The 23,618-nt window shown below is 33.1% G+C and overlaps 1 protein-coding gene across 9 annotated transcripts in view; it reads right to left on the minus strand.

Moving 5' to 3' along the window:
- LOC145680674 (uncharacterized) overlaps positions 1 to 23,618 on the minus strand; it is a 573,261-nt gene that overhangs the window by 307,678 nt on the left and 241,965 nt on the right. Inside the window, exon 4 of one of the 9 annotated variants that reach the window (XM_081751517.1) lies at positions 12,719 to 13,354. The exons of 4 other annotated variants lie outside the window; for them this stretch is intronic. In XM_081751517.1, the coding sequence (XP_081607643.1) occupies positions 13,027 to 13,354 (328 nt within the window). In that variant the 3' untranslated portion in view covers positions 12,719 to 13,026. Of the gene's footprint in view, positions 1 to 12,718; positions 13,355 to 15,677; positions 16,966 to 20,119; positions 20,579 to 23,618 lie in introns of those variants that run through there. 4 more of the 9 variants (XM_081751537.1, XM_081751532.1, XM_081751538.1 and 1 more) reach the window with 4 other exon arrangements.

Raw genomic sequence — 23,618 nt, forward strand, 5'->3', positions numbered from 1 at the left:
CTTAGCTGAAAATAAAGTGCAACGACTGTCACATCTCTCCTACTGTCCGGACGTAGCATCATGCTGCTACTTTCTGTTTCAAGATTTAAGATAGGATTCAAGGACATCAGGTTTAATGATAACAACGCTTTATAAGCTTTCACTGAAGAAATTGAAGATGAATTTCCAATATCTAGAATGACTGCTTCGAAAGCCGGTTTTCAAGGATGGACAAGTGTATAGGGAGAATACAACCTTGAGTGACTATAAAGTAGTGTAAGATTCATATAATTGTACAATTTTAAAAGCTTTTGGTGCGATCTTTTCATTTTATTCACAGCCTACTATTTCACTAAAAATTAAAAGACACTCAAATTTAGTGGCGATTTAGACAACCACTGCTTCGTTTTATCGATACAAAGATCAGATATTGAAATTCTTTATTTCGAAACTTGTAAAGAGAGAGAGAAAAAAGAAATTACGTTGTAAGGACGAGTCTTCGCCCTTACTGTGTATATTAATATTAAATAAATAGTAAATAGTGAATTAAAATTATGCAGTTTAGATGTTTAAAAAGGTAAGTCTGGCCAGACCTATATATTCTAGTATAATTAATAATTATATATATATATATTGATAGGATAAAATATTATTTTTAATCTTATTCTTGTAATTGTATATATGCTTCGTTGTGTATTCTTCTTGTTTTTTGTAGTTGCTTAACGTTATACGTTCAAGTTTATATATATATATAGCTTTTCTATACCTTGAATCCACGTGTAAGCGATAGTGGTGAGAGTTTCTGACTGCAAAAGTCTGACGTTCACGGAGTGTGAGGAAGAAGATAGCTGCTTTCTTTTAACCTGAAGATATGATCTGATGAAAGTAATTTGTGACGAAACACAACGTACTGTGACTGCAGTTTGGTACAAGACAGTTTTATCAAAATTTTCGAAAATCGTGCAAATGGTACTCAAAGATAGATCTTTGTGAACTCCTGCTTCACTACAACAACTCCGCTAGCTCACACATGGCTATTCGCGTGGTTGACTCCTTAGCTGAAAATAAAGTGCAACGACTGTCACATCTCTCCTACTGTCCGGACGTAGCATCATGCTGCTACTTTCTGTTTCAAGATTTAAGATAGGATTCAAGGACATCAGGTTTAATGATAACAACGCTTTATAAGCTTTCACTGAAGAAATTGAAGATGAATTTCCAATATCTAGAATGACTGCTTCGAAAGCCGGTTTTCAAGGATGGACAAGTGTATAGGGAGAATACAACCTTGAGTGACTATAAAGTAGTGTAAGATTCATATAATTGTACAATTTTAAAAGCTTTTGGTGCGATCTTTTCATTTTATTCACAGCCTACTATTTCACTAAAAATTAAAAGACACTCAAATTTAGTGGCGATTTAGACAACCACTGCTTCGTTTTATCGATACAAAGATCAGATATTGAAATTCTTTATTTCGAAACTTGTAAAGAGAGAGAGAAAAAAGAAATTACGTTGTAAGGACGAGTCTTCGCCCTTACTGTGTATATTAATATTAAATAAATAGTAAATAGTGAATTAAAATTATGCAGTTTAGATGTTTAAAAAGGTAAGTCTGGCCAGACCTATATATTCTAGTATAATTAATAATTATATATATATATATATATATATATATTGATAGGATAAAATATTATTTTTAATCTTATTCTTGTAATTGTATATATGCTTCGTTGTGTATTCTTCTTGTTTTTTGTAGTTGCTTAACGTTATACGTTCAAGTTTATATATATATATAGCTTTTCTATACCTTGAATCCACGTGTAAGCGATAGTGGTGAGAGTTTCTGACTGCAAAAGTCTGACGTTCACGGAGTGTGAGGAAGAAGATAGCTGCTTTCTTTTAACCTGAAGATATGATCTGATGAAAGTAATTTGTGACGAAACACAACGTACTGTGACTGCAGTTTGGTACAAGACAGTTTTATCAAAATTTTCGAAAATCGTGCAAATGGTACTCAAAGATAGATCTTTGTGAACTCCTGCTTCACTACAACAACTCCGCTAGCTCACACATGGCTATTCGCGTGGTTGACTCCTTAGCTGAAAATAAAGTGCAACGACTGTCACATCTCTCCTACTGTCCGGACGTAGCATCATGCTGCTACTTTCTGTTTCAAGATTTAAGATAGGATTCAAGGACATCAGGTTTAATGATAACAACGCTTTATAAGCTTTCACTGAAGAAATTGAAGATGAATTTCCAATATCTAGAATGACTGCTTCGAAAGCCGGTTTTCAAGGATGGACAAGTGTATAGGGAGAATACAACCTTGAGTGACTATAAAGTAGTGTAAGATTCATATAATTGTACAATTTTAAAAGCTTTTGGTGCGATCTTTTCATTTTATTCACAGCCTACTATTTCACTAAAAATTAAAAGACACTCAAATTTAGTGGCGATTTAGACAACCACTGCTTCGTTTTATCGATACAAAGATCAGATATTGAAATTCTTTATTTCGAAACTTGTAAAGAGAGAGAGAAAAAAGAAATTACGTTGTAAGGACGAGTCTTCGCCCTTACTGTGTATATTAATATTAAATAAATAGTAAATAGTGAATTAAAATTATGCAGTTTAGATGTTTAAAAAGGTAAGTCTGGCCAGACCTATATATTCTAGTATAATTAATAATTATATATATATATATTGATAGGATAAAATATTATTTTTAATCTTATTCTTGTAATTGTATATATGCTTCGTTGTGTATTCTTCTTGTTTTTTGTAGTTGCTTAACGTTATACGTTCAAGTTTATATATATATACAGCTTTTCTATACCTTGAATCCACGTGTAAGCGATAGTGGTGAGAGTTTCTGACTGCAAAAGTCTGACGTTCACGGAGTGTGAGGAAGAAGATAGCTGCTTTCTTTTAACCTGAAGATATGATCTGATGAAAGTAATTTGTGACGAAACACAACGTACTGTGACTGCAGTTTGGTACAAGACAGTTTTATCAAAATTTTCGAAAATCGTGCAAATGGTACTCAAAGATAGATCTTTGTGAACTCCTGCTTCACTACAACAACTCCGCAATGGAATGGAAACTATGCAATGGAATGGAATGGAACTATGCAATGGAAAATTCCAGAGGGTAAGGACGGTTACAAAAGGTTTTCAAACGATTTTTTGGGGGGTTCCTTTTAGCGAAAATAAGAAACAGCATTATAAAAGGATATGGTCACTCGAGGATATATAAGTGAAGGGGGCCATTGCATTGTGCGGGAGTTGAAAAAGAATCTTGGCTGTTAGAAGCCTCCCGTCGCTGGTCTAGGTTATTGGCTCGCCTAGATTTTTTTTTTATTTTTTTTTTTATTTTTTTTTTAACTTTCCTATCTGTTAGGGATCGGTTTGAGCGCTAACCGAATGACGGAGAATTAAGTTCTCTGGGGCCTGAGTGATGGCTGTAATTTTTTTATTTTTTTTTTTTTATACGCTTTCTTCAGGGACTAACGAAAATGGTAGTTAGAGCTAGGAAGAAATTCCTTTGGGTCTGAGTGATGACCGTGGTTAGTATGGAAATTTAGTTTCAGATAGAAATAAGCTTGAGCGATAGCTTATCGGGATGAATGATTCCCGTAATCTTCTAGCTAGGAGAAAGTAGGATATTGGGAATAAATAAATAAATAAAAAAAAACCCTCTAAGGCAAACTTCATTTAGGTACTATTTTAGATTTTTTTTTTTTTTTTTTTTTTTTTGTTAAGGTTAGAGAAACCTAAGTAATGGTTTTCTCTTTGGAATGAATAACCGTCTTTGGACTGAATGATGTCCTTTGACATTTCTGGTTATTCTTTATATATATATTAACCGAAGGTTGGAGTCAGGCCTTCCTGATAGATTTAGGGTAGGACTAAGCTGTGAAGAAATGACTGATCAGTGAAGTCTGATTAGAGACTGATAGGATGTTATGCTTGAGCTTCAAACTTAAGAGACAGAGCTCCGAAGTTAAAGAGCCCTGAATAAGATTTCTTTCGCTAATTGGAGAATTCATTTCTTTAATTTATTCTGATTTAATTACTGAATAAAGATTGTTCTTTACCCTGAATCTGGTTACAAGTTTTATTGACAGGTATTCACTTGAGTGGGTTGGATTTTACATATTGTATTAATTATTATTTATGTTAGTGTTCCTAATAGTTATTACTCCTAGAGGAGCCTGAAGAGACCAGCGATAGATGTTAAAATTAAAAACACTACAACGTGAAAGCTAATTCAATGAACAACAAGTGATTTTGTCTCATCCAGACTCATATTATAATGGTACTTGTAAAGTCATGGTTGTTTTTTCCTCTTTTTTAAGTAATAGAATTGGTTCTAAATAAAGAATCTTGAGGAATCTCGCAAGAAACAATCTTTTCGAAGGGAAAAGAAAAACATTTAAGTAATTTTATTCTTATTACTATATATTTTGAAAACTAACCCCTGACTCGGAAAACTAGACATTTAATTAAATACAAACAAACTATTTGCCGAGCAAAACAATATATTCACATTTAAAAACTACATACAGTGATAGTTTCGCCAACTACCACTTTGGCTTCATCAGACACTAGCTAAAGCTTGTATTTAAGGAAAATATTCAATTGGTGTGGCTTCGATGCTGAAATTTAGCATAGACAAATGGAAGGACAGGAGGAGAGCTGAGATATCGAAGAAGCAGTAAGTGTGATTCCTGAGGCAGTGTTTAGTGGAACAGGTTACACCAAAAGGTTTAAGGATGGACAAAAAGAGAATGAGGTGTGAATCAAGCAGGTACAAAAGACTCATTAAGAAGATAGAAAAAGAATTGATTTGCAATGAAATTAGGATTAGAGAACGTTTTATAGCTTAGAATGAAGAAAAGACGGTGAAGTTGAAGAGTGACATTAGTGATAGTTTGTTCATATTTACTAGGGATATAGTTATGAAGAGACTGGAAGTGTGGGAAGAGGATTTTAATATGAAAGTGAAGAAAAGATTGGTGGAAAAGGGAAGGCGAGTAGAGTGGAAGGCAAAAGAAGAGGAAGACATTCACGAAAAGTGGTAGTAATAGGTGATGTGACGTTGTCAGATGATGAGAACAAAAAAATAGTGACTGATGAAGCCAAAGTGTTAGTTGGCAAAACTGTTTCACGTATGTAGTTTTTTAAATGTGAATATATTGTTTTGCTCAGCAAATAGTTTGTCTGTGTTTAATTATATACAAAGCAAAGCTTCTACTTATGGAAAATAGACATTTAAGTACGTCATCTACTCTATTCTTTCATTTTACTGTACAGTTTATTATTTATATCTGTATACACGGAAAATGGGATCTGTTTTTAACATCACATCTAAGTAATTTCGGTAGTACGGTAGTATGCACTGAAATCACGTAGCACAACTGAGAGGCGTAAGAACCACCAAGTAATTTACTATTATTATTATTATTATTATTATTATTATTATTATTATTATTATTATTATTATTATTATTATTATTATTATTATTATTATTATTATTATTATTTTGCTTGAGTGTTGTCTCTACTTCGAATTATTCATTTAAAAATTCTCCGTTTTCTATGATGCATCTTGTATAAACTCTATGGTTTTGCAACAATATGCTGATAAAGTCAACTGTAAAACATAAGTTCATGCTTATTTTATACTCCTAAGAGATTTTTGTATTTGGATTCTACAACTAGCTAAAAAGTGAACTATGGTTACCTAGAAATTCAATCCAATTTTTACTCAGAGGAAGGACCACAAATTAGAATCAGTGACAAGCTGTGCATCGTCCTTTTTCCAAGAAATGGAGGGTGTTACAATTTTGAGAAATGAGGATTTTTCCACTTTTCTCTCAGGAAGATTCCGCAGAAAGACAGGAATCTTTGCATATGCCTCTAGTTTTACAACTATTAGAGGTCATCAACAAAAATGTCAGCGCACATTGAAATTTACTGAAATGAAATGAAAAAAAAATGAAATCTTTCAGTTCAACATCCCATAATTATGCCCTTTATGCTAAGAGAGACGGGTGATTAAGACAAGTGAATGATGATGGAAAAAATGGTGAAACGAGGATGTGGGAGGAAACGGGAGTACCCGAGAAAAGCCACGGACATGATGTTCACCACACACTTACTTGGCCGGGGATCAAACCACGGACTCCACGCTTCAGATGTAAGCGCTCTATCACTGACAAGTAAAGGGTCCAAATGGATGAATCGATGAATGCGGGATGAAACATAGTGCGCCTGATAGAGGATGTGAAAATATGTGTATATGCAAAGTTATAGCGGCTGAGCGCCATAAGAAACTGAGGGGAAGAGGGTCGAAGTTGGTGGGAGAAGGGCTATGCTATGTTATTAAAATACATCAAATAAAATGTTGAATCGTGAGAATAGTGAAAGATAGACAAAGCAAACGGTGGTAGTTTCACATATTGGCAAAAGAAGAATGGGCAGAGTAGATCACGAACCTCCGCCGCCATTTTGAAACCTGTGATATTTTTTGAAATGGAAAGGTAGTCCTGCGATATATCAATTAGAGCCAGCATGCTCTCAAAAAGTCAATTATGAACTATAGTGATCGTTATCTGTACTTATTTGGAAGATTTAGGATCATTATGTTGAAAGTTTGGATTATCACGAAAACACATGTAAGTTAAACATGTCTATAAGTTAAGAAACTAATAGTGAAATTTGATACCTAAGTTGTAAAATATATTATTACATTATTATTATCAAATTTCACTGCTAGTTTTCTTAACTTGTAGATATGTTTAACTTACATATGTTTTTGTGATAATCTAGAGTTCCAACATACGAGTATCATTCTCTTAGATTTTCGTAAATAACTATAAAGAAGATCCTAAAACTTCCAAATAAAGATAGATAACGATCACTAAAGTTCATAATTGACTTTCTAAGAACATGCTGACCCTAATTGATATATCACATTTCAAAAAGTATCACAGATTTCAAAATTGAGGATTTCAAGATAGCAGCGAAGGTTCGTGATCTACTCTGCCCATTCTTCTTTTGCCAATATGTGAAACTACCGCCGTTTGCTTTGTCTATCTTTCACTATTTTCACGATTCAACGGTTTATTTGATGTAATTCAATAACATAGCATAGCCCTTCTCCCAACAAATTTGATCCCCTCCCTCTCCGTTTCTTATGGCGCTCAGCCGCTATAACTTTGCACATATACATATTTTCACATCCTCTATGTCTCAGGCGCACTATGTCTCATCCCGCAACTCGACTCATCCATTTGGACCCTTTACTTGTGAGTCACCATTCCACTGAAATGGTTTGATTGAAGTACAATTACTTCGTGATACAAAATGAGACTAATTATTTACTCATCACGTATCATATAGCATCTATTAGCAATTATTCTCATCATTGAGTTTATATATAAATAGAAAAGAACTTGCCTATATTTAGAAGGCTGCGAGAATGAATCAATAAAACTTGATACCTAAAGTTTAAACTCATATTAATGTACTTGATCTCTTGAAATTAATTTGTATTAAAAGATTAAAAGCATTTTTCCTGTAGATATTCTAATATGACTTCTAGAGAGTTCGAAATGCTCTTCACTTATGTCATATGATAGCGGCCATTATTTGTTTTTGTTTCCGTTGTCAGATATTTTATTTTACTTATTTATTTATTTGCGGTAGAAACATAATTTCTAAAAATGTAGAAGAGACCTTAAAAAAAGCCAAGAGCATCCTCGTGAAACTCAAATTTGGACATTTTCCTGCATGATTTCCACAAAATGGGATGTTGGCTGAACTCTGGGGCACTTAAAAGAACTTATATTAGAAGAAAATAAGTTGTATTTTTAGGAAAAGTATTTAAAATTTTGTATAAAACTTTTTACTACCTGAAAATTTGTAATACAGTGGAAAAAAAAACATGCCGAAAAAGAAAATTGGCACTATTTAGAAGAAAAATATCTGTCAACCCTGTACACAAGAATTGCATTATCATGATGCAATCATACATTTCAGAACAAGTTTATGCAATTTCCGCAGAATTGCATCACATCCGTTTATGACCTGTACATCATTATTCTCGTATATAAATGTTGTTCGAAATAGTATTTATCATAAAGTCATCGTGGCTGCTTGTTTAGTTTCTAAACACACGTGATGTAGTGAAACAATTTACCAAGATTTCAACCTTACATCAGAATATACCTCATAAAATTATACCCAACCAAGTTATTTTTGGACCCAGATTACTTGTACTCATGGGAGGTGATTGGAATGTTATTTTGCCTCCAAGATACCTATCCATAGACGTTGAAAAGCAACAGAAATTATAGTTGTTTTTTTTCCCCACATACCAGTACTGTATACTTATTCTGCAAAGGATTAGTTGGATGCCATCAATTGAAATTTAGTACACAAAAGTCTGAAATACCATTACATGTTAAAGTTGAAAATAATGCTTAGTGGATCTGTTAGTGTACATTGGCAATGATGATAGATCTCATAGTTTCAGCATGACATACAATGATTGGTGAGAAAATCGTGTCTCTACGAAAGGAAAGTCCAATGCATGTCCTTCAAAATATTGTGTACTGTCTGTCCAGTTGCGGCAATCACTTCTTTATTGGAGCCAAATCTCTTTCCCTGGAGCATTTATTTACGTCTGCAAACATGTACTTATCGCTGGGAGCCAGATCCGAAGAGTACGGTGGATCAGAAAGCAATTTAAAGTGTAAGTCGTGCAATTTTGCATTGTTCCGATCGACTTGTGACACAGTGCATTGTCTTGGTGAAAGACATTCTCTTTCTCTATATTTGAGATCATTTTTCCGCAATTTCTTCCTTCAAACGCACCAATAAGGTCATATAATATTTGCTATTGATGATTCTTCCTTTCTCAAGATAATCTATAAATGAAATACCGTGTGCATTCCAAAATACATAGGCCAAAACCTTACCAGCAGATATTTGCGTTTTTGATCGCTTAGGGCGGCCTTTGCTAGTTGCTGTCTACTCAGCTGACTGCCGATTTGACTCTGGAGTGTAGTGATGGATCCATGTTTCATCCATTGTCACGTATCGCATGAAAAAAAAAAAAAAATATTTTTATTGCGCTGAAACAGCTCTAAACAGCGCTCTGATGCGTTGTTGTTTTCGGTCGACTGTAAGCAAACCCGATACCCACTTCGAAGAGAACTTTCTCATGGACAAATGCTATTGCAAAATGCTACCTTCTGATATCTTAGGTGTCAGCTATCTCAAGCAACTTCAATTTACGAACAGCCAAACCTATTTTGTGTACTTTTTTTTTTTGTTTTCTAAAACAACTACTGAATTTGGGCGACCAGTGTGTTCAGCATTACCGGTGCTTACACGGCCGCGTTTAATATCAGAAAACCACTTCTCTACAATTTGTCTCGAAGAAGCAGAGTCCGAATAACACTTGTCAAGCCATTGCTTTTGTTTGAATGGTATTTTTTCCCATTAAAACGCAATGCTTTATCAACACACGAAACTCTGTTTTTTCCATTGTTTTGAAAATTACGAAAGTGGAGTCACTAAAACCACTGTAACGTGTGAATTAAACGTCAGATTGTTATGAAATATTGACACGTATCATTTGACGGTTAGTACTTCCTAACAATCACATGGATTTGTGAATAATGGCGACATCTATGTTTCATCCTACCAGGACAGGATTAACCCATGTGGAGGCCTGGGACTAGAAAAATATGTGGCTCCTGATGACTTCGCCTAATACTTTTCTGTGAAAGTACAGTAGGAAAGTTAAAGGAATATGTTTAAGATGTTTGGTCATATGTTATTTTAAGATTGTATCTTTATGATTCTTTTTAGATAGACAGTTGAGATTTTGATCAGAGTAGAGATCCCGATCCACCTGGAGGCCCGGAGTTACAGCCCCCCTTTAATCCGGCCCTGCATCGTACGAATTTACTAAGTGATGTGTTATATACACACATTCAAGTGCTCTCTTATTTCTCAAGTTTATTTATTCGTTAATAGGAACACTAAATTTTGGTCCTGAAGTGACAATTGACCAAACCGATTGGTTCCTCATTTTCCCACCAATATAAGTTATAATATTTGATGCAGTGTAGCGGAAATGCAGAATGGTACGCACATTTATTCCATTTATCTTCTGTAGATGAATCAAGTTCTCGTGATACCAGGAAGGTCGGTTTTTCATTGCCAAGTAGTAAGCTGTTCCAAATATTTTGAGGGCGCATCCTCAGCAGTCGAAGTACGTTCCACAATGCTTTCTTCAATACTCTTTCCCTGTGTTTCTTGCTGTATTTTGGAAACAGTTTCGTGACCTTCTGACTCTTATGTTTATTTTATTTCGAAGATTAATAGCTGAGATGCTCGATTTTACCAAAGATCTCTATCTTGTAATAGCTCTATTCTTTCTTCTTTGCACTCAACTGACACACCACATCCAAGTTTATTATTTTCAACAGTAAGCCAATCATACTTTCCTTTTAACTTACTCCACTGAGCTTTAGTTTACAATTCAGGCTGGCGTTTTCGTTCTTTCATTCCCTTCCCATTTTGTATGTTCATACCAACATATTCAACTTCTAAATTAACTAACTGCTATTCTTATGATGGCTAATTTCTCCTGCACTCATTATCTTGAATTTCCGATTTTCTCCGGGAGTTCAGACTATCTGTTTGCAACTAACGATCCATATTTTGTTAGTCCTAAACACGTAAACAAAATACTGTATTGGTAGTTCATGATCACAAAGAAATCAGGATAGAAATGAGTTATTCTTATGCTGCGAAGCATTTCCCACTTCCTATAAACAACTCTAACAAAATCCTTTCTCGGCGGCAAACTATTGCTGAATGTATTTTCTTCAACTCCTCCCCCTCCTCCTCCTCCTCATCATCATCATCATCACCATTATTATTATTATTATTATTATTATTATTATTATTATTATTATTATTATTATTATTATTATTATTATTATTATTATTATTAAATCGAATTCTATTGAACAAAAAGGCAACGATTCTCTTTTCTTCATTCTCTTTGTACCTAAAGATATAACTTGTTGAATTTATGGAAAAGCTTTTATAATCCGCCGCCCGCCGCCAATTGTTACAAGAAGAGGAAACAAAACACCACCGTGGGGACTTCTACACAACTACCAACTATCAATAACACGCATTATAAATCTCTATATGTTTTGTCCCACCTACTACTTTTACAGCGTGATTAGGCTCACTCACTATGTCGAATCTCACAGTACTTTATCAAAGATTACGAATTATTGGTTCATTGAGTTTTATTGTTGCGAAAAAAAGACAACTTTCGTGGTGAGAAGTAAGGTGGAAATACGAATATTACGGTTAAACAAAACATTTGTACTGATACTCACTGATCAGATGTATCTCGCTTTTGTGTGTGTGTGTGACTGCAGTCTAGTCAGAAAAAATGGTTTCTGACAATATACCTGAACAGCAGCTAAGAATAGAATACAGAGAATACTATATGGCTTAAAAGCAGAAGATATACTCTAATGACTAAGATTAAGCAGAAGGTATACACCATATACCGCCGTATACCTTCGGCTACAGTATTGCCTATCATGCAATATTAAAATATGGTGTCACATTTTGCGGTAATAGTAGTAATGTTAATTAAGCAAATAAAAGCAGGAGAAGTACAAGTACTCATTTTTACAGTTGTTTAAAATTCTTAGAATTTCAACACTACAAATTTTATATTTGTATCATGTTATAGAATACTCAGAGCTGAACTCTGAAGAATATACGAGGGAGATTTAAATGAATACCTTAAAAATGCAATAAAATTCCTTCAAGTTGCACAGCTGATCTGAGAGTTAACAGAAGTTACTACCGGTGTTGGAAGAATGACTGGCAGGGTCATGCAGAAACGATGAACAAGGAAACAGCGTCAGTGTAAAGATAATCACTCTACTGGCGATACACATCGCGTTAGAAATCGATCTGTAATGCATCTTCTGAGTAGTAAAGGTGTTAAACCAATCGGAATGATTTCATTTTTCTGTATTTCTTAACTTGTCATTCCAAAACAATACCTTCAAAAACAAAGTTATTTTAGAATGGCTCGGTTATGTGGGTTTCTTCGTCCTTCTTACTTGGAGATCTGCGTATAGTTATGTGAAGTAGAAGCTTCGTAAACAGATTAATAAATTCTGAATTATTTCAGGGGAACCTAGAATATAATACACTGTTTTTCTTAAAGCTTGAAGGCGGCTAAACACTCGAAAAGCTGATAACTGCTGAAATGTATGTCTGACTAACTTAACAATTGTACACCATAGAGGAAGAAGTAAATATATAATTTTCTGTTGTTTCACATTAAGAATTTTACTCTAATATGGAAAAAGGGCTAAATGTACTACTGCATTGTATACATAGAATTCTTTCAATTTCGTAATTTCTGGCCAGAAAAGAAAGCGGCTGCCTATTTTGTTTGATAATTTAGCTATATAAGTTCACATCACTGCTGATAATCAGGATGGTGTAAATGAATTGCTTAAAGAAAGACAGAAATAATGAAGTTTAGGATTTTGTAGAAAGCAACTCTAACTGAAAATATCTAAATTAGATATAAAGTTAGTTGAAAGCACTTGTACCCATTGAGTAAACGTAAAACTCGTTCATTTGAAATTTTATTAATGTACGGTAATATTTTGTACAATAAGAAGTGAAAATACAAAAACAGAATAACACATGCAAATATAGTATATTATAAACACATACTGAAGAAATCTATTGTAGTTTAACACGATTTTTAATTACATAGGACGCAGTTCTTTATGCTAGTACAACCAAAAGAAAAATTGAAGCTTTGAAACTTTTCTCATGTTCGAAAAAAAAATGTTTATTTGTAATTAAACACTACATCATACATACAACATTCATACAAAATATCCGACAGAAAAATGCCACTTCTTTGATGAAATCTGCCAGGACCATCTGTTTTACAAATCAATCATTCCATTAGCGATGAACTTTTTGACTCAATTTCATGGATAAAGTTATGATTTAGGAATTTGTCTTGACTCTGGAAACTGCGGCTACATATTTTACAATAGAAAGGTTTATCCGGTGTGTGAACCTTGGTATGTCTTTGAAGAGATGACTTCAAGGAGAAACTTCTAGAACATATTTCACAGGTGAAAGGCTTTTCTCCAGTATGTGTTCGCATATGCGCTTTCAGACTACTTTTGTCATAGAATGGTTTAGAACAAAAGGAGCACTTTAGATGGCCTAAAGATCTTTCAGCCGGTGTAGTAACCACACATGATGGGAGAGCTGAACTGAAAAAAAGAAAGAAAGACATTCACAGTTATATTTCTTGTAGACTTTTTTTCAGTTCGTCTATACAATTAATTGTCCTTACAGTTAACTGAAATTTTGCAGAATAAAACAGGAAGAAGTTTATTAACAAACAATTCTAATTTTAGTACGAATATTGGGAGATAGAAATGAAATATAGAAAAGATATACGGCGTCCAAATACACAGATTAAGCAGGATGTTTCAAATTAATGTATACACTCTTTCAAACAGAACATCTCACTAATTAAAATAGATAGGTGTCCAATTCTTATGTAAATGTTCAAAATGGTCCCTTTACTGTTGCAATACATCATCGACAACGACATAGAACATAGAGACATGCCGAATGTATTATTTATAATGGTATATAATCACAGGCCTGCTCAGCTTGCTTTCTCAAATCTTTAAGGTTCCATAGTTTTACAACATACACTGTATTCTTTACAGTTCCCCAAAGTAACAAATCTAAGTGGGTCCACGGTGAGCACAAAGTCGCTTTCCCCAATGTAAAGAAATAAAATACGTGGGGAAAGCGACTTTGAGCCCATCCTGCACCTTAGGATAGAAAAATGGTTATGTTAAAAAAAAATAGATAAAACATAACATCTTGTTGTAACATTACAATGTAAACATAACATTTTGTTGTAATATTATCACATGACAACAGAAACCTGAAGCACTCGTAGTTTACCAGTCTAAAAAGAAGTATTTAAATTGTATTCCATTTTAAAGGACTCAAGTACAAGTGATTTAAATTTAAAAAATCAACAAAAATTATATTATTTTAAATCGTTGATTCTCTCAACCCCAATCCCGCCATAGTGCAAAAACAGTGAGAAATAGTAAGAAGTGGTATTTTACAATTGACTCAGCGCTCCAATAACAAGTTCCGTATCCTCCATTAACTCTTTACTCAAGCCAGAAATAGTAGAAATTTTCCATTTCCAATTTCAATGTTATTCGTCATAGAACATAAACGGCAATAGACAGCGTGCAGCGGTTTTTGAAATGGATTCTGCAGTTCAAAGGTAAGTTCCATTTCCACCTACCCAATATATATATATATATATATATATATATATAGCTTGAAAAATCCACTCGCCTGCTTGCCAGTGGCGAGTACTTTTTTACATTTGGCGAGTAAAGTCCGATATAAATACTGTGACTGCAAAATGGTTTGGTTAGTAGATTTTTTAGTTAGTAGATAGTACTTGCAAGCAAGACTTTTCAAGCCCTATATATATATAGGCGCGGATCCAAGGGAACTATAGGGGCTATAGCCTCCCCTTGACGCTCAGGTATACACTGGATAAAGCTGCAAACTATGGTTTAGCCCCTCTCTTGATCATATCCTGGATCCGCCACTATATATACATATCTATATTATATACCGAAAAACTGTAAGAGGTGATTCCTTACATAAAAATCAGATAAAAATGCATATGAACCTGTGGAGGAAAGGGCATAATTTCAGGATGTGAAGTACAAATATTACAAGGAAAATAACAAATGTCACTGCATAATAACATATCCAGTAGATGTCCTACATACAGAATTAATTTACTTAGTTTTACATACTACAAAGAAATCAAGCTATTCAAGGAGTGGAAAATAATTCATTTTGCCAACACTACTCAAAATCTAGATATTTTCAATTCGAATCAATTAATTGTGTAAAAATCATTTGATTATATATTTACTAATAGTGTGATTTGAAACGGATACAAAAAAACTAAGTAATGATCGAAAAGTTAACTAGCTTCATTTACTCATATTTTTATAATATGTATTCATCAACTTGTAAAATAGGGACACGGCAATATTTTCATGATGCTTTGAAATTCAAGTTGTACATTCGGTTTCGATTGTCTCTAAAGCAAATGAGATTTCAATTGACTATTCATTTTCAGCATTAAAACGTAGACTACTGTTTAACGTAGAATCTGAATTACACGTGCCCCTAATGGGAATCGAACCCTGATATTCTATGGAAAAAACGTCTTTGCTAACCGTATTTACGAGAAAGCTCCAAAAATATGCATGAAATTCCATTGGTCTAGCAGGGATCGAATTTACAAACCCCCTGCCTCCGTCTTAAATCTACCCTACATGACTTGACAATTGACTATGTTCTACGTATTGGTATTTTATATTATTTATTTAAATTAGAAGTGTAACACTTACATATCTGTCTCTAGCTTTGCATGCTTGCATTCACAGCAACATTTCAGAGATAAATCAAATTATAATGTAGTTCAAGACTCAAGAGTATTCATTCGTACCCTAAATGCTTAAAAAAAAAAAAAAAAAGGTTCCGTTAACATACATAAGGTGCTACTGAATTTTGAAATTGTGAAGTGTATATATAAAGTATTTTTCTTCGTAATGATTTGTATATGAACATAGGAAAGAATGCATGGAAAACACACTGTGGAATACAATCGCCCTTGAAACATATCAGCAACTCTCTTTTCTGTGACAAGCAGGTTTTTCCTTGCTACTTCATTGTGTAGGGCGCGCAAAACCAGCACATGCTTAAAGGCTCAAGCTCTACCCTCCTTTCCCGCCAGCTACAAAGTTTACAGGGCTGTCCTGTAAGGCAGGCGATCACTAGAAAGACGCAAACAAGAGCATGATGAACAGAAAGTAACATCAAACATCGTGATTCACACTATGTTGCCAAATCTCTCATAATCATCAAGCAAGGTTGTAGATTCCATATTAAAATAACAACTTTCTTGTTCCATCGTTCCTCATTCCTATGTTCATAGTGAATTTTTATTAATTATTTTCTTCGTATTTATTGGGTAGACACGCCACTTTGCGACTATATTACAAAGTCGTCCCTGGGTACACACAAACAAAATCGAAATTATATACAAATAAATTAAAATGAAGACACTGTCTTAATTATGAAGATTTTCCTTTTAAAAATGTTTGTAATAATAATAAAAGAGATAAACTTTTGATTTATTACTTAGAAAGGTCAATTAATACAAAATCCAAAATTAATAATTGTAGAACTTGTAGAAAACAATAGTTTAAAGAAATAATCATACAAAAATGTAAATGTTAATCTTAGGGACAATTTTTTGAAATTTTGTACAGTGAATAATAATAATAATACTAATAATAATAAAAAAGCAGATTCTTTTCAGTATCTGCTACTTTGATTTATTTTATGAGTGTGAATGAACTGTAGAAATTAGCACAATTTTTCTTGCAGTTACAAGTACGTGGTTTCATGGTTCTATATATCCTCCAAACTTGAATCTACAAATTTTTTAGTATTAGTTCACTTCAAATTCAGCTCTGAACTAAGGAAAATAACTATACTGCCTATATAAAACCTCACAACCAAAGCTTCTGCTGCAGATTATACAACAGAAAGTCTACGCAGTATGTGGAGACGTTGATGCCTTTTCAAGCTACTTTCAAAGGCGAATTTTCTAGAGCAGACGTGACATGTAAAGGGCTTTTCTCCTGTATGTTTCCGGATGTGTCTTCTCAGGTCCTTGGGAAGTACGTATGATTTGGAACACCATGAACACTTGTGTCTTTTACTTGGGCCAGTATGTCCAGTTGGAAGACTGCAAAGGAAACAATCAATACAATTCATTGTATTCACTATATTCTTTTATTATATTTTTTACTTAGCTTATTTTCAAAATATATTTTTAACATAATAATTACTGGTTTACCAAAATAAAATTACTTTGTCTATTTTCCCAAAGAACACGCACTAACACTTTAACACATTTTGGGAAAATATACATCCTCCGCAACGCAGAAAAGATAATATAGATCCGACAATTAAATAATAAGACTAGGATTATGAAACGAAAGACAAGGATATTACCTATTTGTTATTCAAAGTACATTTCTTCACTACTTGGAAAGATCTAAAGAATACTAGAACGACCTCTACTAGTTTTGTTTGTAGTATGACTCAGAATGTTGATGTTAAGCCCTTTAAGTGTCTTCAATTTCGTCAAAGACGCGCCTTTTAAGTAGTAAAATGAACTTTGTAAACAGATAATAATCTTAAGAGGACAAGTCTAGGTAATAGGCAGGGCCAAAATTCGACGTATAGCTGCTGACTAGTGAGCAGGAACATTATTGTGTGGAATGAACAGACTATCATAAATCGGGCACAGAATTTGAATAAATAAATCGGGCACAGAAAGTCCCTCTACATAGGAGTTTCAGAGTAATTAAAAACAAAGCTTCATTGAACTCTTTCTTCAGAAGTAAATTTATGGTAATTCCCTTACTGATGTGGAAACACAGGAGCATTATCTTCACTTTTGACTTTTGAAGACTTTTTTTTTTTTTTTTTTTTTTTTTTTTTTTTTTTTTTTTTTTTTTTTTTTTAGTGATTCTCAATCAACACTTTGTCGTTTGTTTGTGAGATAATAATGAAACAACCATTTTTATCCTTCCAATAGGGTCGAATTTAAAAACTTTTTATTTCTACGAGCAGTTTGAAGGATGTCTTTTGCGTTCTGAAGATAATCATATTATTAGTCATCAGACAAAGAATGTGAAACGAACTTGGAAGCGCCTTTTTGTATTTTCAAGCCTTCCATTAAATTTTGACAAACCGTATTCCGGTCAACACCATACTCAAGTCAAATAACAATCTTGTATTCGTTTTCTGACTTTTGCAATAAGTTCTTCCGAACAAACACAAATCAGATGTTCAGAAATCGGGTTTTGCTTCAATCGTTCACACACCATGTTTGAAATATGTATGCCACTTGTAGGTCTACACACGAGATAAGAATTATCTTATTACATTTGTCTTTTCAACCGTACTACCATAATAGCATTTTCTCCAAGTTTATAAAACGAATGTAAACTGTTCCATGTGGCTTCTTGCTCTTTACTTCATGCTGATTCCGTAACAATGTGTCCATCAACTGAACAAAATTGGCGAAGTGTTTATATATATATTCTTAGGAGGTGATACTGTAGTATTGCTAAATTAGACATAATTTGAACGTCTGAACGATATGAGTTACGGCTGGTGCTATTTTGGACGCAATAGATCAGTTTCATTACTTAATTGTCATACTATAAAAACTTGTACGAATTTAAAACTACGATATTTCGTCCGACGTGTTGTAAGTGTCCAATGTGAATGACAATGTTTTACTTATTCATGAATGAGAAATCCAAATCTTAATTTACAAAATCTTATGAAACTATGGTTCAAATGACAAGTGAATAACTTGATCAATTAATGAATAATACAAAGTTTTGGTTGTTTCTTCTGACGAAAAATGCTTCTAAAATTCGAAAAACTTACACGGCAGAGTTTCTGGTATTTTGAACAACGTATGTTTCAACCAGATGCTGTATAATGGAGCTCTCAGATTCATACAACGTCCAATGTTATATTTTATTATCGATTGCAAAAACATGAACGAATGCATTTATCAATATGAATTAATCAGCGAGAGACATTCTCTATCCTATTCTTGAAAATACGGAAATATTTCAAAACAAAACAAAAACAAAAACAAAACAAAGACTTGTTAAGGTATAACAATAAAATGTGGGTGGAACAATATGAAGTTCGTGTTATTCGCGATTTCAATCTTTGTTATTTTTGATCCCAATGAATAAATTTACTTTTCTACAAACAATTGGTGAATATTAAAGAAATAAATAATAACAACTTACGTTTAACATATCATAGTTATGCTTTGTGGACCAAAGGACATGGATGATATATGCAAGAGAATGATCATGGCACACACTCACAAAATGTTCTTAATTAGTAGTGATTTATGTTAAAGTTTGTTTTATCAGGTTTACGAATTCATACAAAAGCGCACGGATATTATTTTTTAGGTAATTCTGCTGATATTCTAAACACTCAACAGATGGAGAACTATGATAGGCTGATAAGTGTGCTTTCTTCTTTTGGCACTGGATTTATTGTCAGGACAAGGTAAATGTACACCGTAATAAATTTGATGAAAGCGATATTATAATATCGAAAATGTAACACAATTTAATAATATATTTATTCAAAAATAGTGCTTTGTTTACATAAATAATAATTCACATAAAGCTACAATATGAATTCCCGGACTCACAATTATATTCCTCAAATTCGAAGGTACAATATAGTTATTAGAATTAGATGCGTTTCCGTAAGTGTAAAAAATATTAAATTAAATGACGCAAATTAAAGAAAACATATGAATAGGCATATAGGAAAATCAATATATAAAGCAAAGAAATGTTTGTTTTAAAAAATCATCCTCAGCAATTATTTAATATTGTGATAGATTTGGAGCTCATCAATGTAGCTATTTTTCAATCTATTCGTTGACAACATAAACTCACAATAACTAACACACAGAATATTATTTTTATCTAAATTACTAATAGATGGCAATAATGGCAAATAAAAACAAATGAAAGCACATGTCAACGTAACCTAAATAATTGAACTTACATTAATATATACATATATATATTCACATGTTCAACTTAATTTGGAACATATATTTTAGCTGTTCATAATGTAATAGACGAATAATACACAAAAATTAAGCTTAAATTTATTACTTAGAAAATTCAATTAATACAGATTTAACATCACTGTAAAATTTGCAGCAAAGAGTTCCATAAAGAAAAAAATCATACAAAATATGTGATTTAGTTAATCTTCGAGACAAATTTGGATTACAAATAAATAAATAAATAAATAAATAAATAAAATAAAATAAATAACGAAAACCTGGTAACTTGTCTTCAGTGCATGTTACTTTGAATTTTTTTTTGTTTGTTTTTTCTAAGAATGAATAAACTGCATCACTTTACATACTTTTTCTTGCAGCAGTGTTTAAGTGCTTTCATGTTCTGTATATCGTCCGAAACTGAACCTGCACATTTCTTTTAGTCCACTTCAAATTTACTTCTGGATTTATGCTATCTATATAACATCTCAGAACCAAAGCTTCTGCTGTACATTATACAATAGGCGATGTATTGGATGTGTGGACGCGTCGATGTCTTTTCAAGCTACTTTCAAACGCAAATTTTTTTGAACAGACGTGACATGTAAAGGGCTTTTCTCCTGTGTGTTTCCGGATGTGTCTTCTCAGGTCCTTGGGAAATGGATACAATTTAAAACACCATGAACACATGTGTCCTTGAATTGAGTGAGTACGTACAGTTGAAACACTACAAAGGAAATAATCAATATAATTTAATTGTAATTATTATATTCTTTTATTACATCTTCTACTTAAATATAGTTCATTTCCAAATAGTACTTAAACTCATGCCATAGTAATTGGTAGTTGAACACAATAAAATTATTTTGCAAACGTTCCCAATTAACATATGCGAACAAGTTAACATGTTTTTAAAAAATATACGCTCATCCTCACGAATACTACACAGTTCGTGAATTAAATAATGGGACTGAGGTTGCGAAACAAGAGTTCGGATGTTATTCTATTGGTTAATTAAAGTACATTCCTCCTGCACCAGCACGATATAATGAAGAATAAAAGGATCTCTGCAAGTCTGTATTCTGGCCCGCAGGCTCAATGTTACTTCCTTTTCAGTGTCTTCAACGTTGTCAAAGAGGCATCCTTTAACTAGTAATTGGAAATGAAATGAAATCTTTAAGTTTTACGTCCCACGGGTATGCCGGTTAGGCTAAAGGAGACGGTGATGATGAGAGATGAGTGAAATGGTGGAATGAAGAAAGTGGGAGGAAACGGGAGAACCCCGAGAAAACCCACGAGCACGGTGTTTGTCCACCACAAAGTCCACACGGCACGAGCTGGGATCGAACCAGAGACCCCAAGCACCGGAGGTGAACGCTCTACCACTGAGCCACCGCGCCCCCCAACTAGTAATTGGAGTTTTGGAAAATCTCAGGACGACTGATCTAGAGAGTAAAGTAGATAACTGATCATACACATTTATTTTTGGGGCAAAAATTATGAATAGGTACTACATAGCTCCTGAATAGCTCCTGCAATAAGCTTGTCCGAAGAAACAGAAATCGGACGTCCACGAATCTTAAAAAGAAATCTTTACCTTCAATCACTTCCATACAGTGTTTTAATTCACTTGAAAATCTGCACACGAGACAAATAAATAAATAAAATAAAAAATAAAAATTTAAAAAAATCCTAATACATTTATTCCATTTCACTGTCCTAGCAGCAGTTTTACTAAGTTTTAAAAATAGATTTACTATTTGCTCTTGGCTCCAGGCTGCTTCTGCAGCCGCGTCCCTCACCAGCTAAATAAAAATGGGAGCGTGTTATTTCCTAATATGTTTAGTAGGAGGAGTTGCAATGTTACCAAATTATTGATTAAGATGGTATGCGTTGCTTGATTGGTTGCACTATTTCGGCCGTAATAAAATCAGTCTAATTCTTTAATTGTCATACTATTAGAGATTTATACGAACTTAAAATACAATATTTTTGATACTTATTCTATTCAGTACTTTTATTTCCTGAAAGAGAAATATGTATATCTGAAACATCTATATCCATATACGAAGATGTTTTGATGTGTGTGTGTCTATGTATGGACATTTCATGACTGAAATGCCTGCAGCAATTTCAACCGAACTTGGTACACATATGATTTACAATCTTGGAAAAAAAAAATGCTATAGAGTAAGACACCACTGGCTTTAATAGGGATTAAGATAGAAAGGAGTGAAATATAAAAATAATCGAAAACGACAGATATTAATGTCGAATCCAAAGTTTTTGGGGTCACTGATATAAATACTGACACTCCCGACACTGTTAAGTCTAAGTTCATCTTCCAGTGAGGATAAGCTACTCCTAGTATCCCCAGAGTGAGATGGGAAGGGGTGACATGTAAAAATAATCGAAAGCGACTTATGTTAGTGTCGAATCAATAACTTTCGGAATCGCTGAGATGAAGATTGATACTTCCAATGATGTTTAGGTTCATATTCAGCCCTTATCGGCATGGTAAGTGATAAGGGATTAAAAATAAAATATCCAAATGACCGAAAATAATTTTGAATTCATAGTTTACGGAGTAGTTAGCTCCTTTGAAATAACTTCTAGAACATAGTATCCACCTAAAGATGGATTATTTGATTAAAGTTCATGTTCTATGCTGGTAGGGTGTTAAAATTATTGCAAAACTAAAGTGTTATATAAATTTTTATCGTTACAGTTTCACTGAAATGCGTATCTCAAGGGGGGAGAAGATTCAAATATTTCTCATAAACCTATTTCCCCGTGTGAGGAAGGCATGTCAGCTAGTAAAAAGTGAAGAAGTGAATATCAAACACTAATAATAATAATGAAATGTAACTAATTCTATACCACTTTTTTAAAAAAATACTTCTCAAATATTAATTGTTTTTATTCTATTGTCTTACAACGATAACATGTATTTATATTGTTTATTTTATTTATCATTTAGGACAGAAAGTGCTACATTAACTTGCACTAGCTACATAGTAGAGGAAAAAGAAGAAAATGTAATATTTAATGTCATAAAAATGTTGTAACTTTTATTTTTCAGTCGTTAGGTAGAAATGTTTATTTATCCGTTCTCATGACATTGGTTTGGTTACCGAGGAAACAGTCTAGTTACTATGTAAATGTTTGTATATAGAAAACATTACTATTACGAATCAAGACGCCATATAAGACTGACATATGCTACAGAATTGTAAAATAAAATTACAATTATCGTAAAATAAAGGTGTTTGATGAATTTTAAAGCTGGTATATGATTCTACAAATAATCTTCATGTAAAAAGTTACTAATTTTGTCTTGATATTTTCAAGTGAATTGTGCAGTGTTTGGTGGTTACTTACATACTTATATTCTGCATTAAAAAAAGTCATGTATATATATTAGAGCTTATCTACATTGAGATATTACAGCACACTTGGAGAACACTTCTTTTGCAAGTCTTGGACAGTTTTTTTCTTTTTTAAATTTATGTTTTCTATGATTACTTCCTTTTTTTTCTATGGTATTATCGCCGTTTTCTGTGTTTTATTTTTATTCACTGGAACTTTGTTAGCTACAGGTATTAATTTTGGTTTTCAGCTTCGTACTTCTTTTATCCTGTCTTTCTTTCTCGAAATATTGTCGCATTTAAAAAAAATAATAAAATCTTTTAAGCCTGTAGCAGTTTTGTCTTTTCCTAATGAAGAGACAAGGATTAATAAAGTTGTAAATGAAATAAATATCATAC

This window comes from Thermobia domestica, chromosome 3 (genome assembly GCF_964235325.1).
Source record: "Thermobia domestica chromosome 3, izTheDome1.hap1.1, whole genome shotgun sequence".
Classification (NCBI taxonomy): domain Eukaryota; kingdom Metazoa; phylum Arthropoda; class Insecta; order Zygentoma; family Lepismatidae; genus Thermobia; species Thermobia domestica.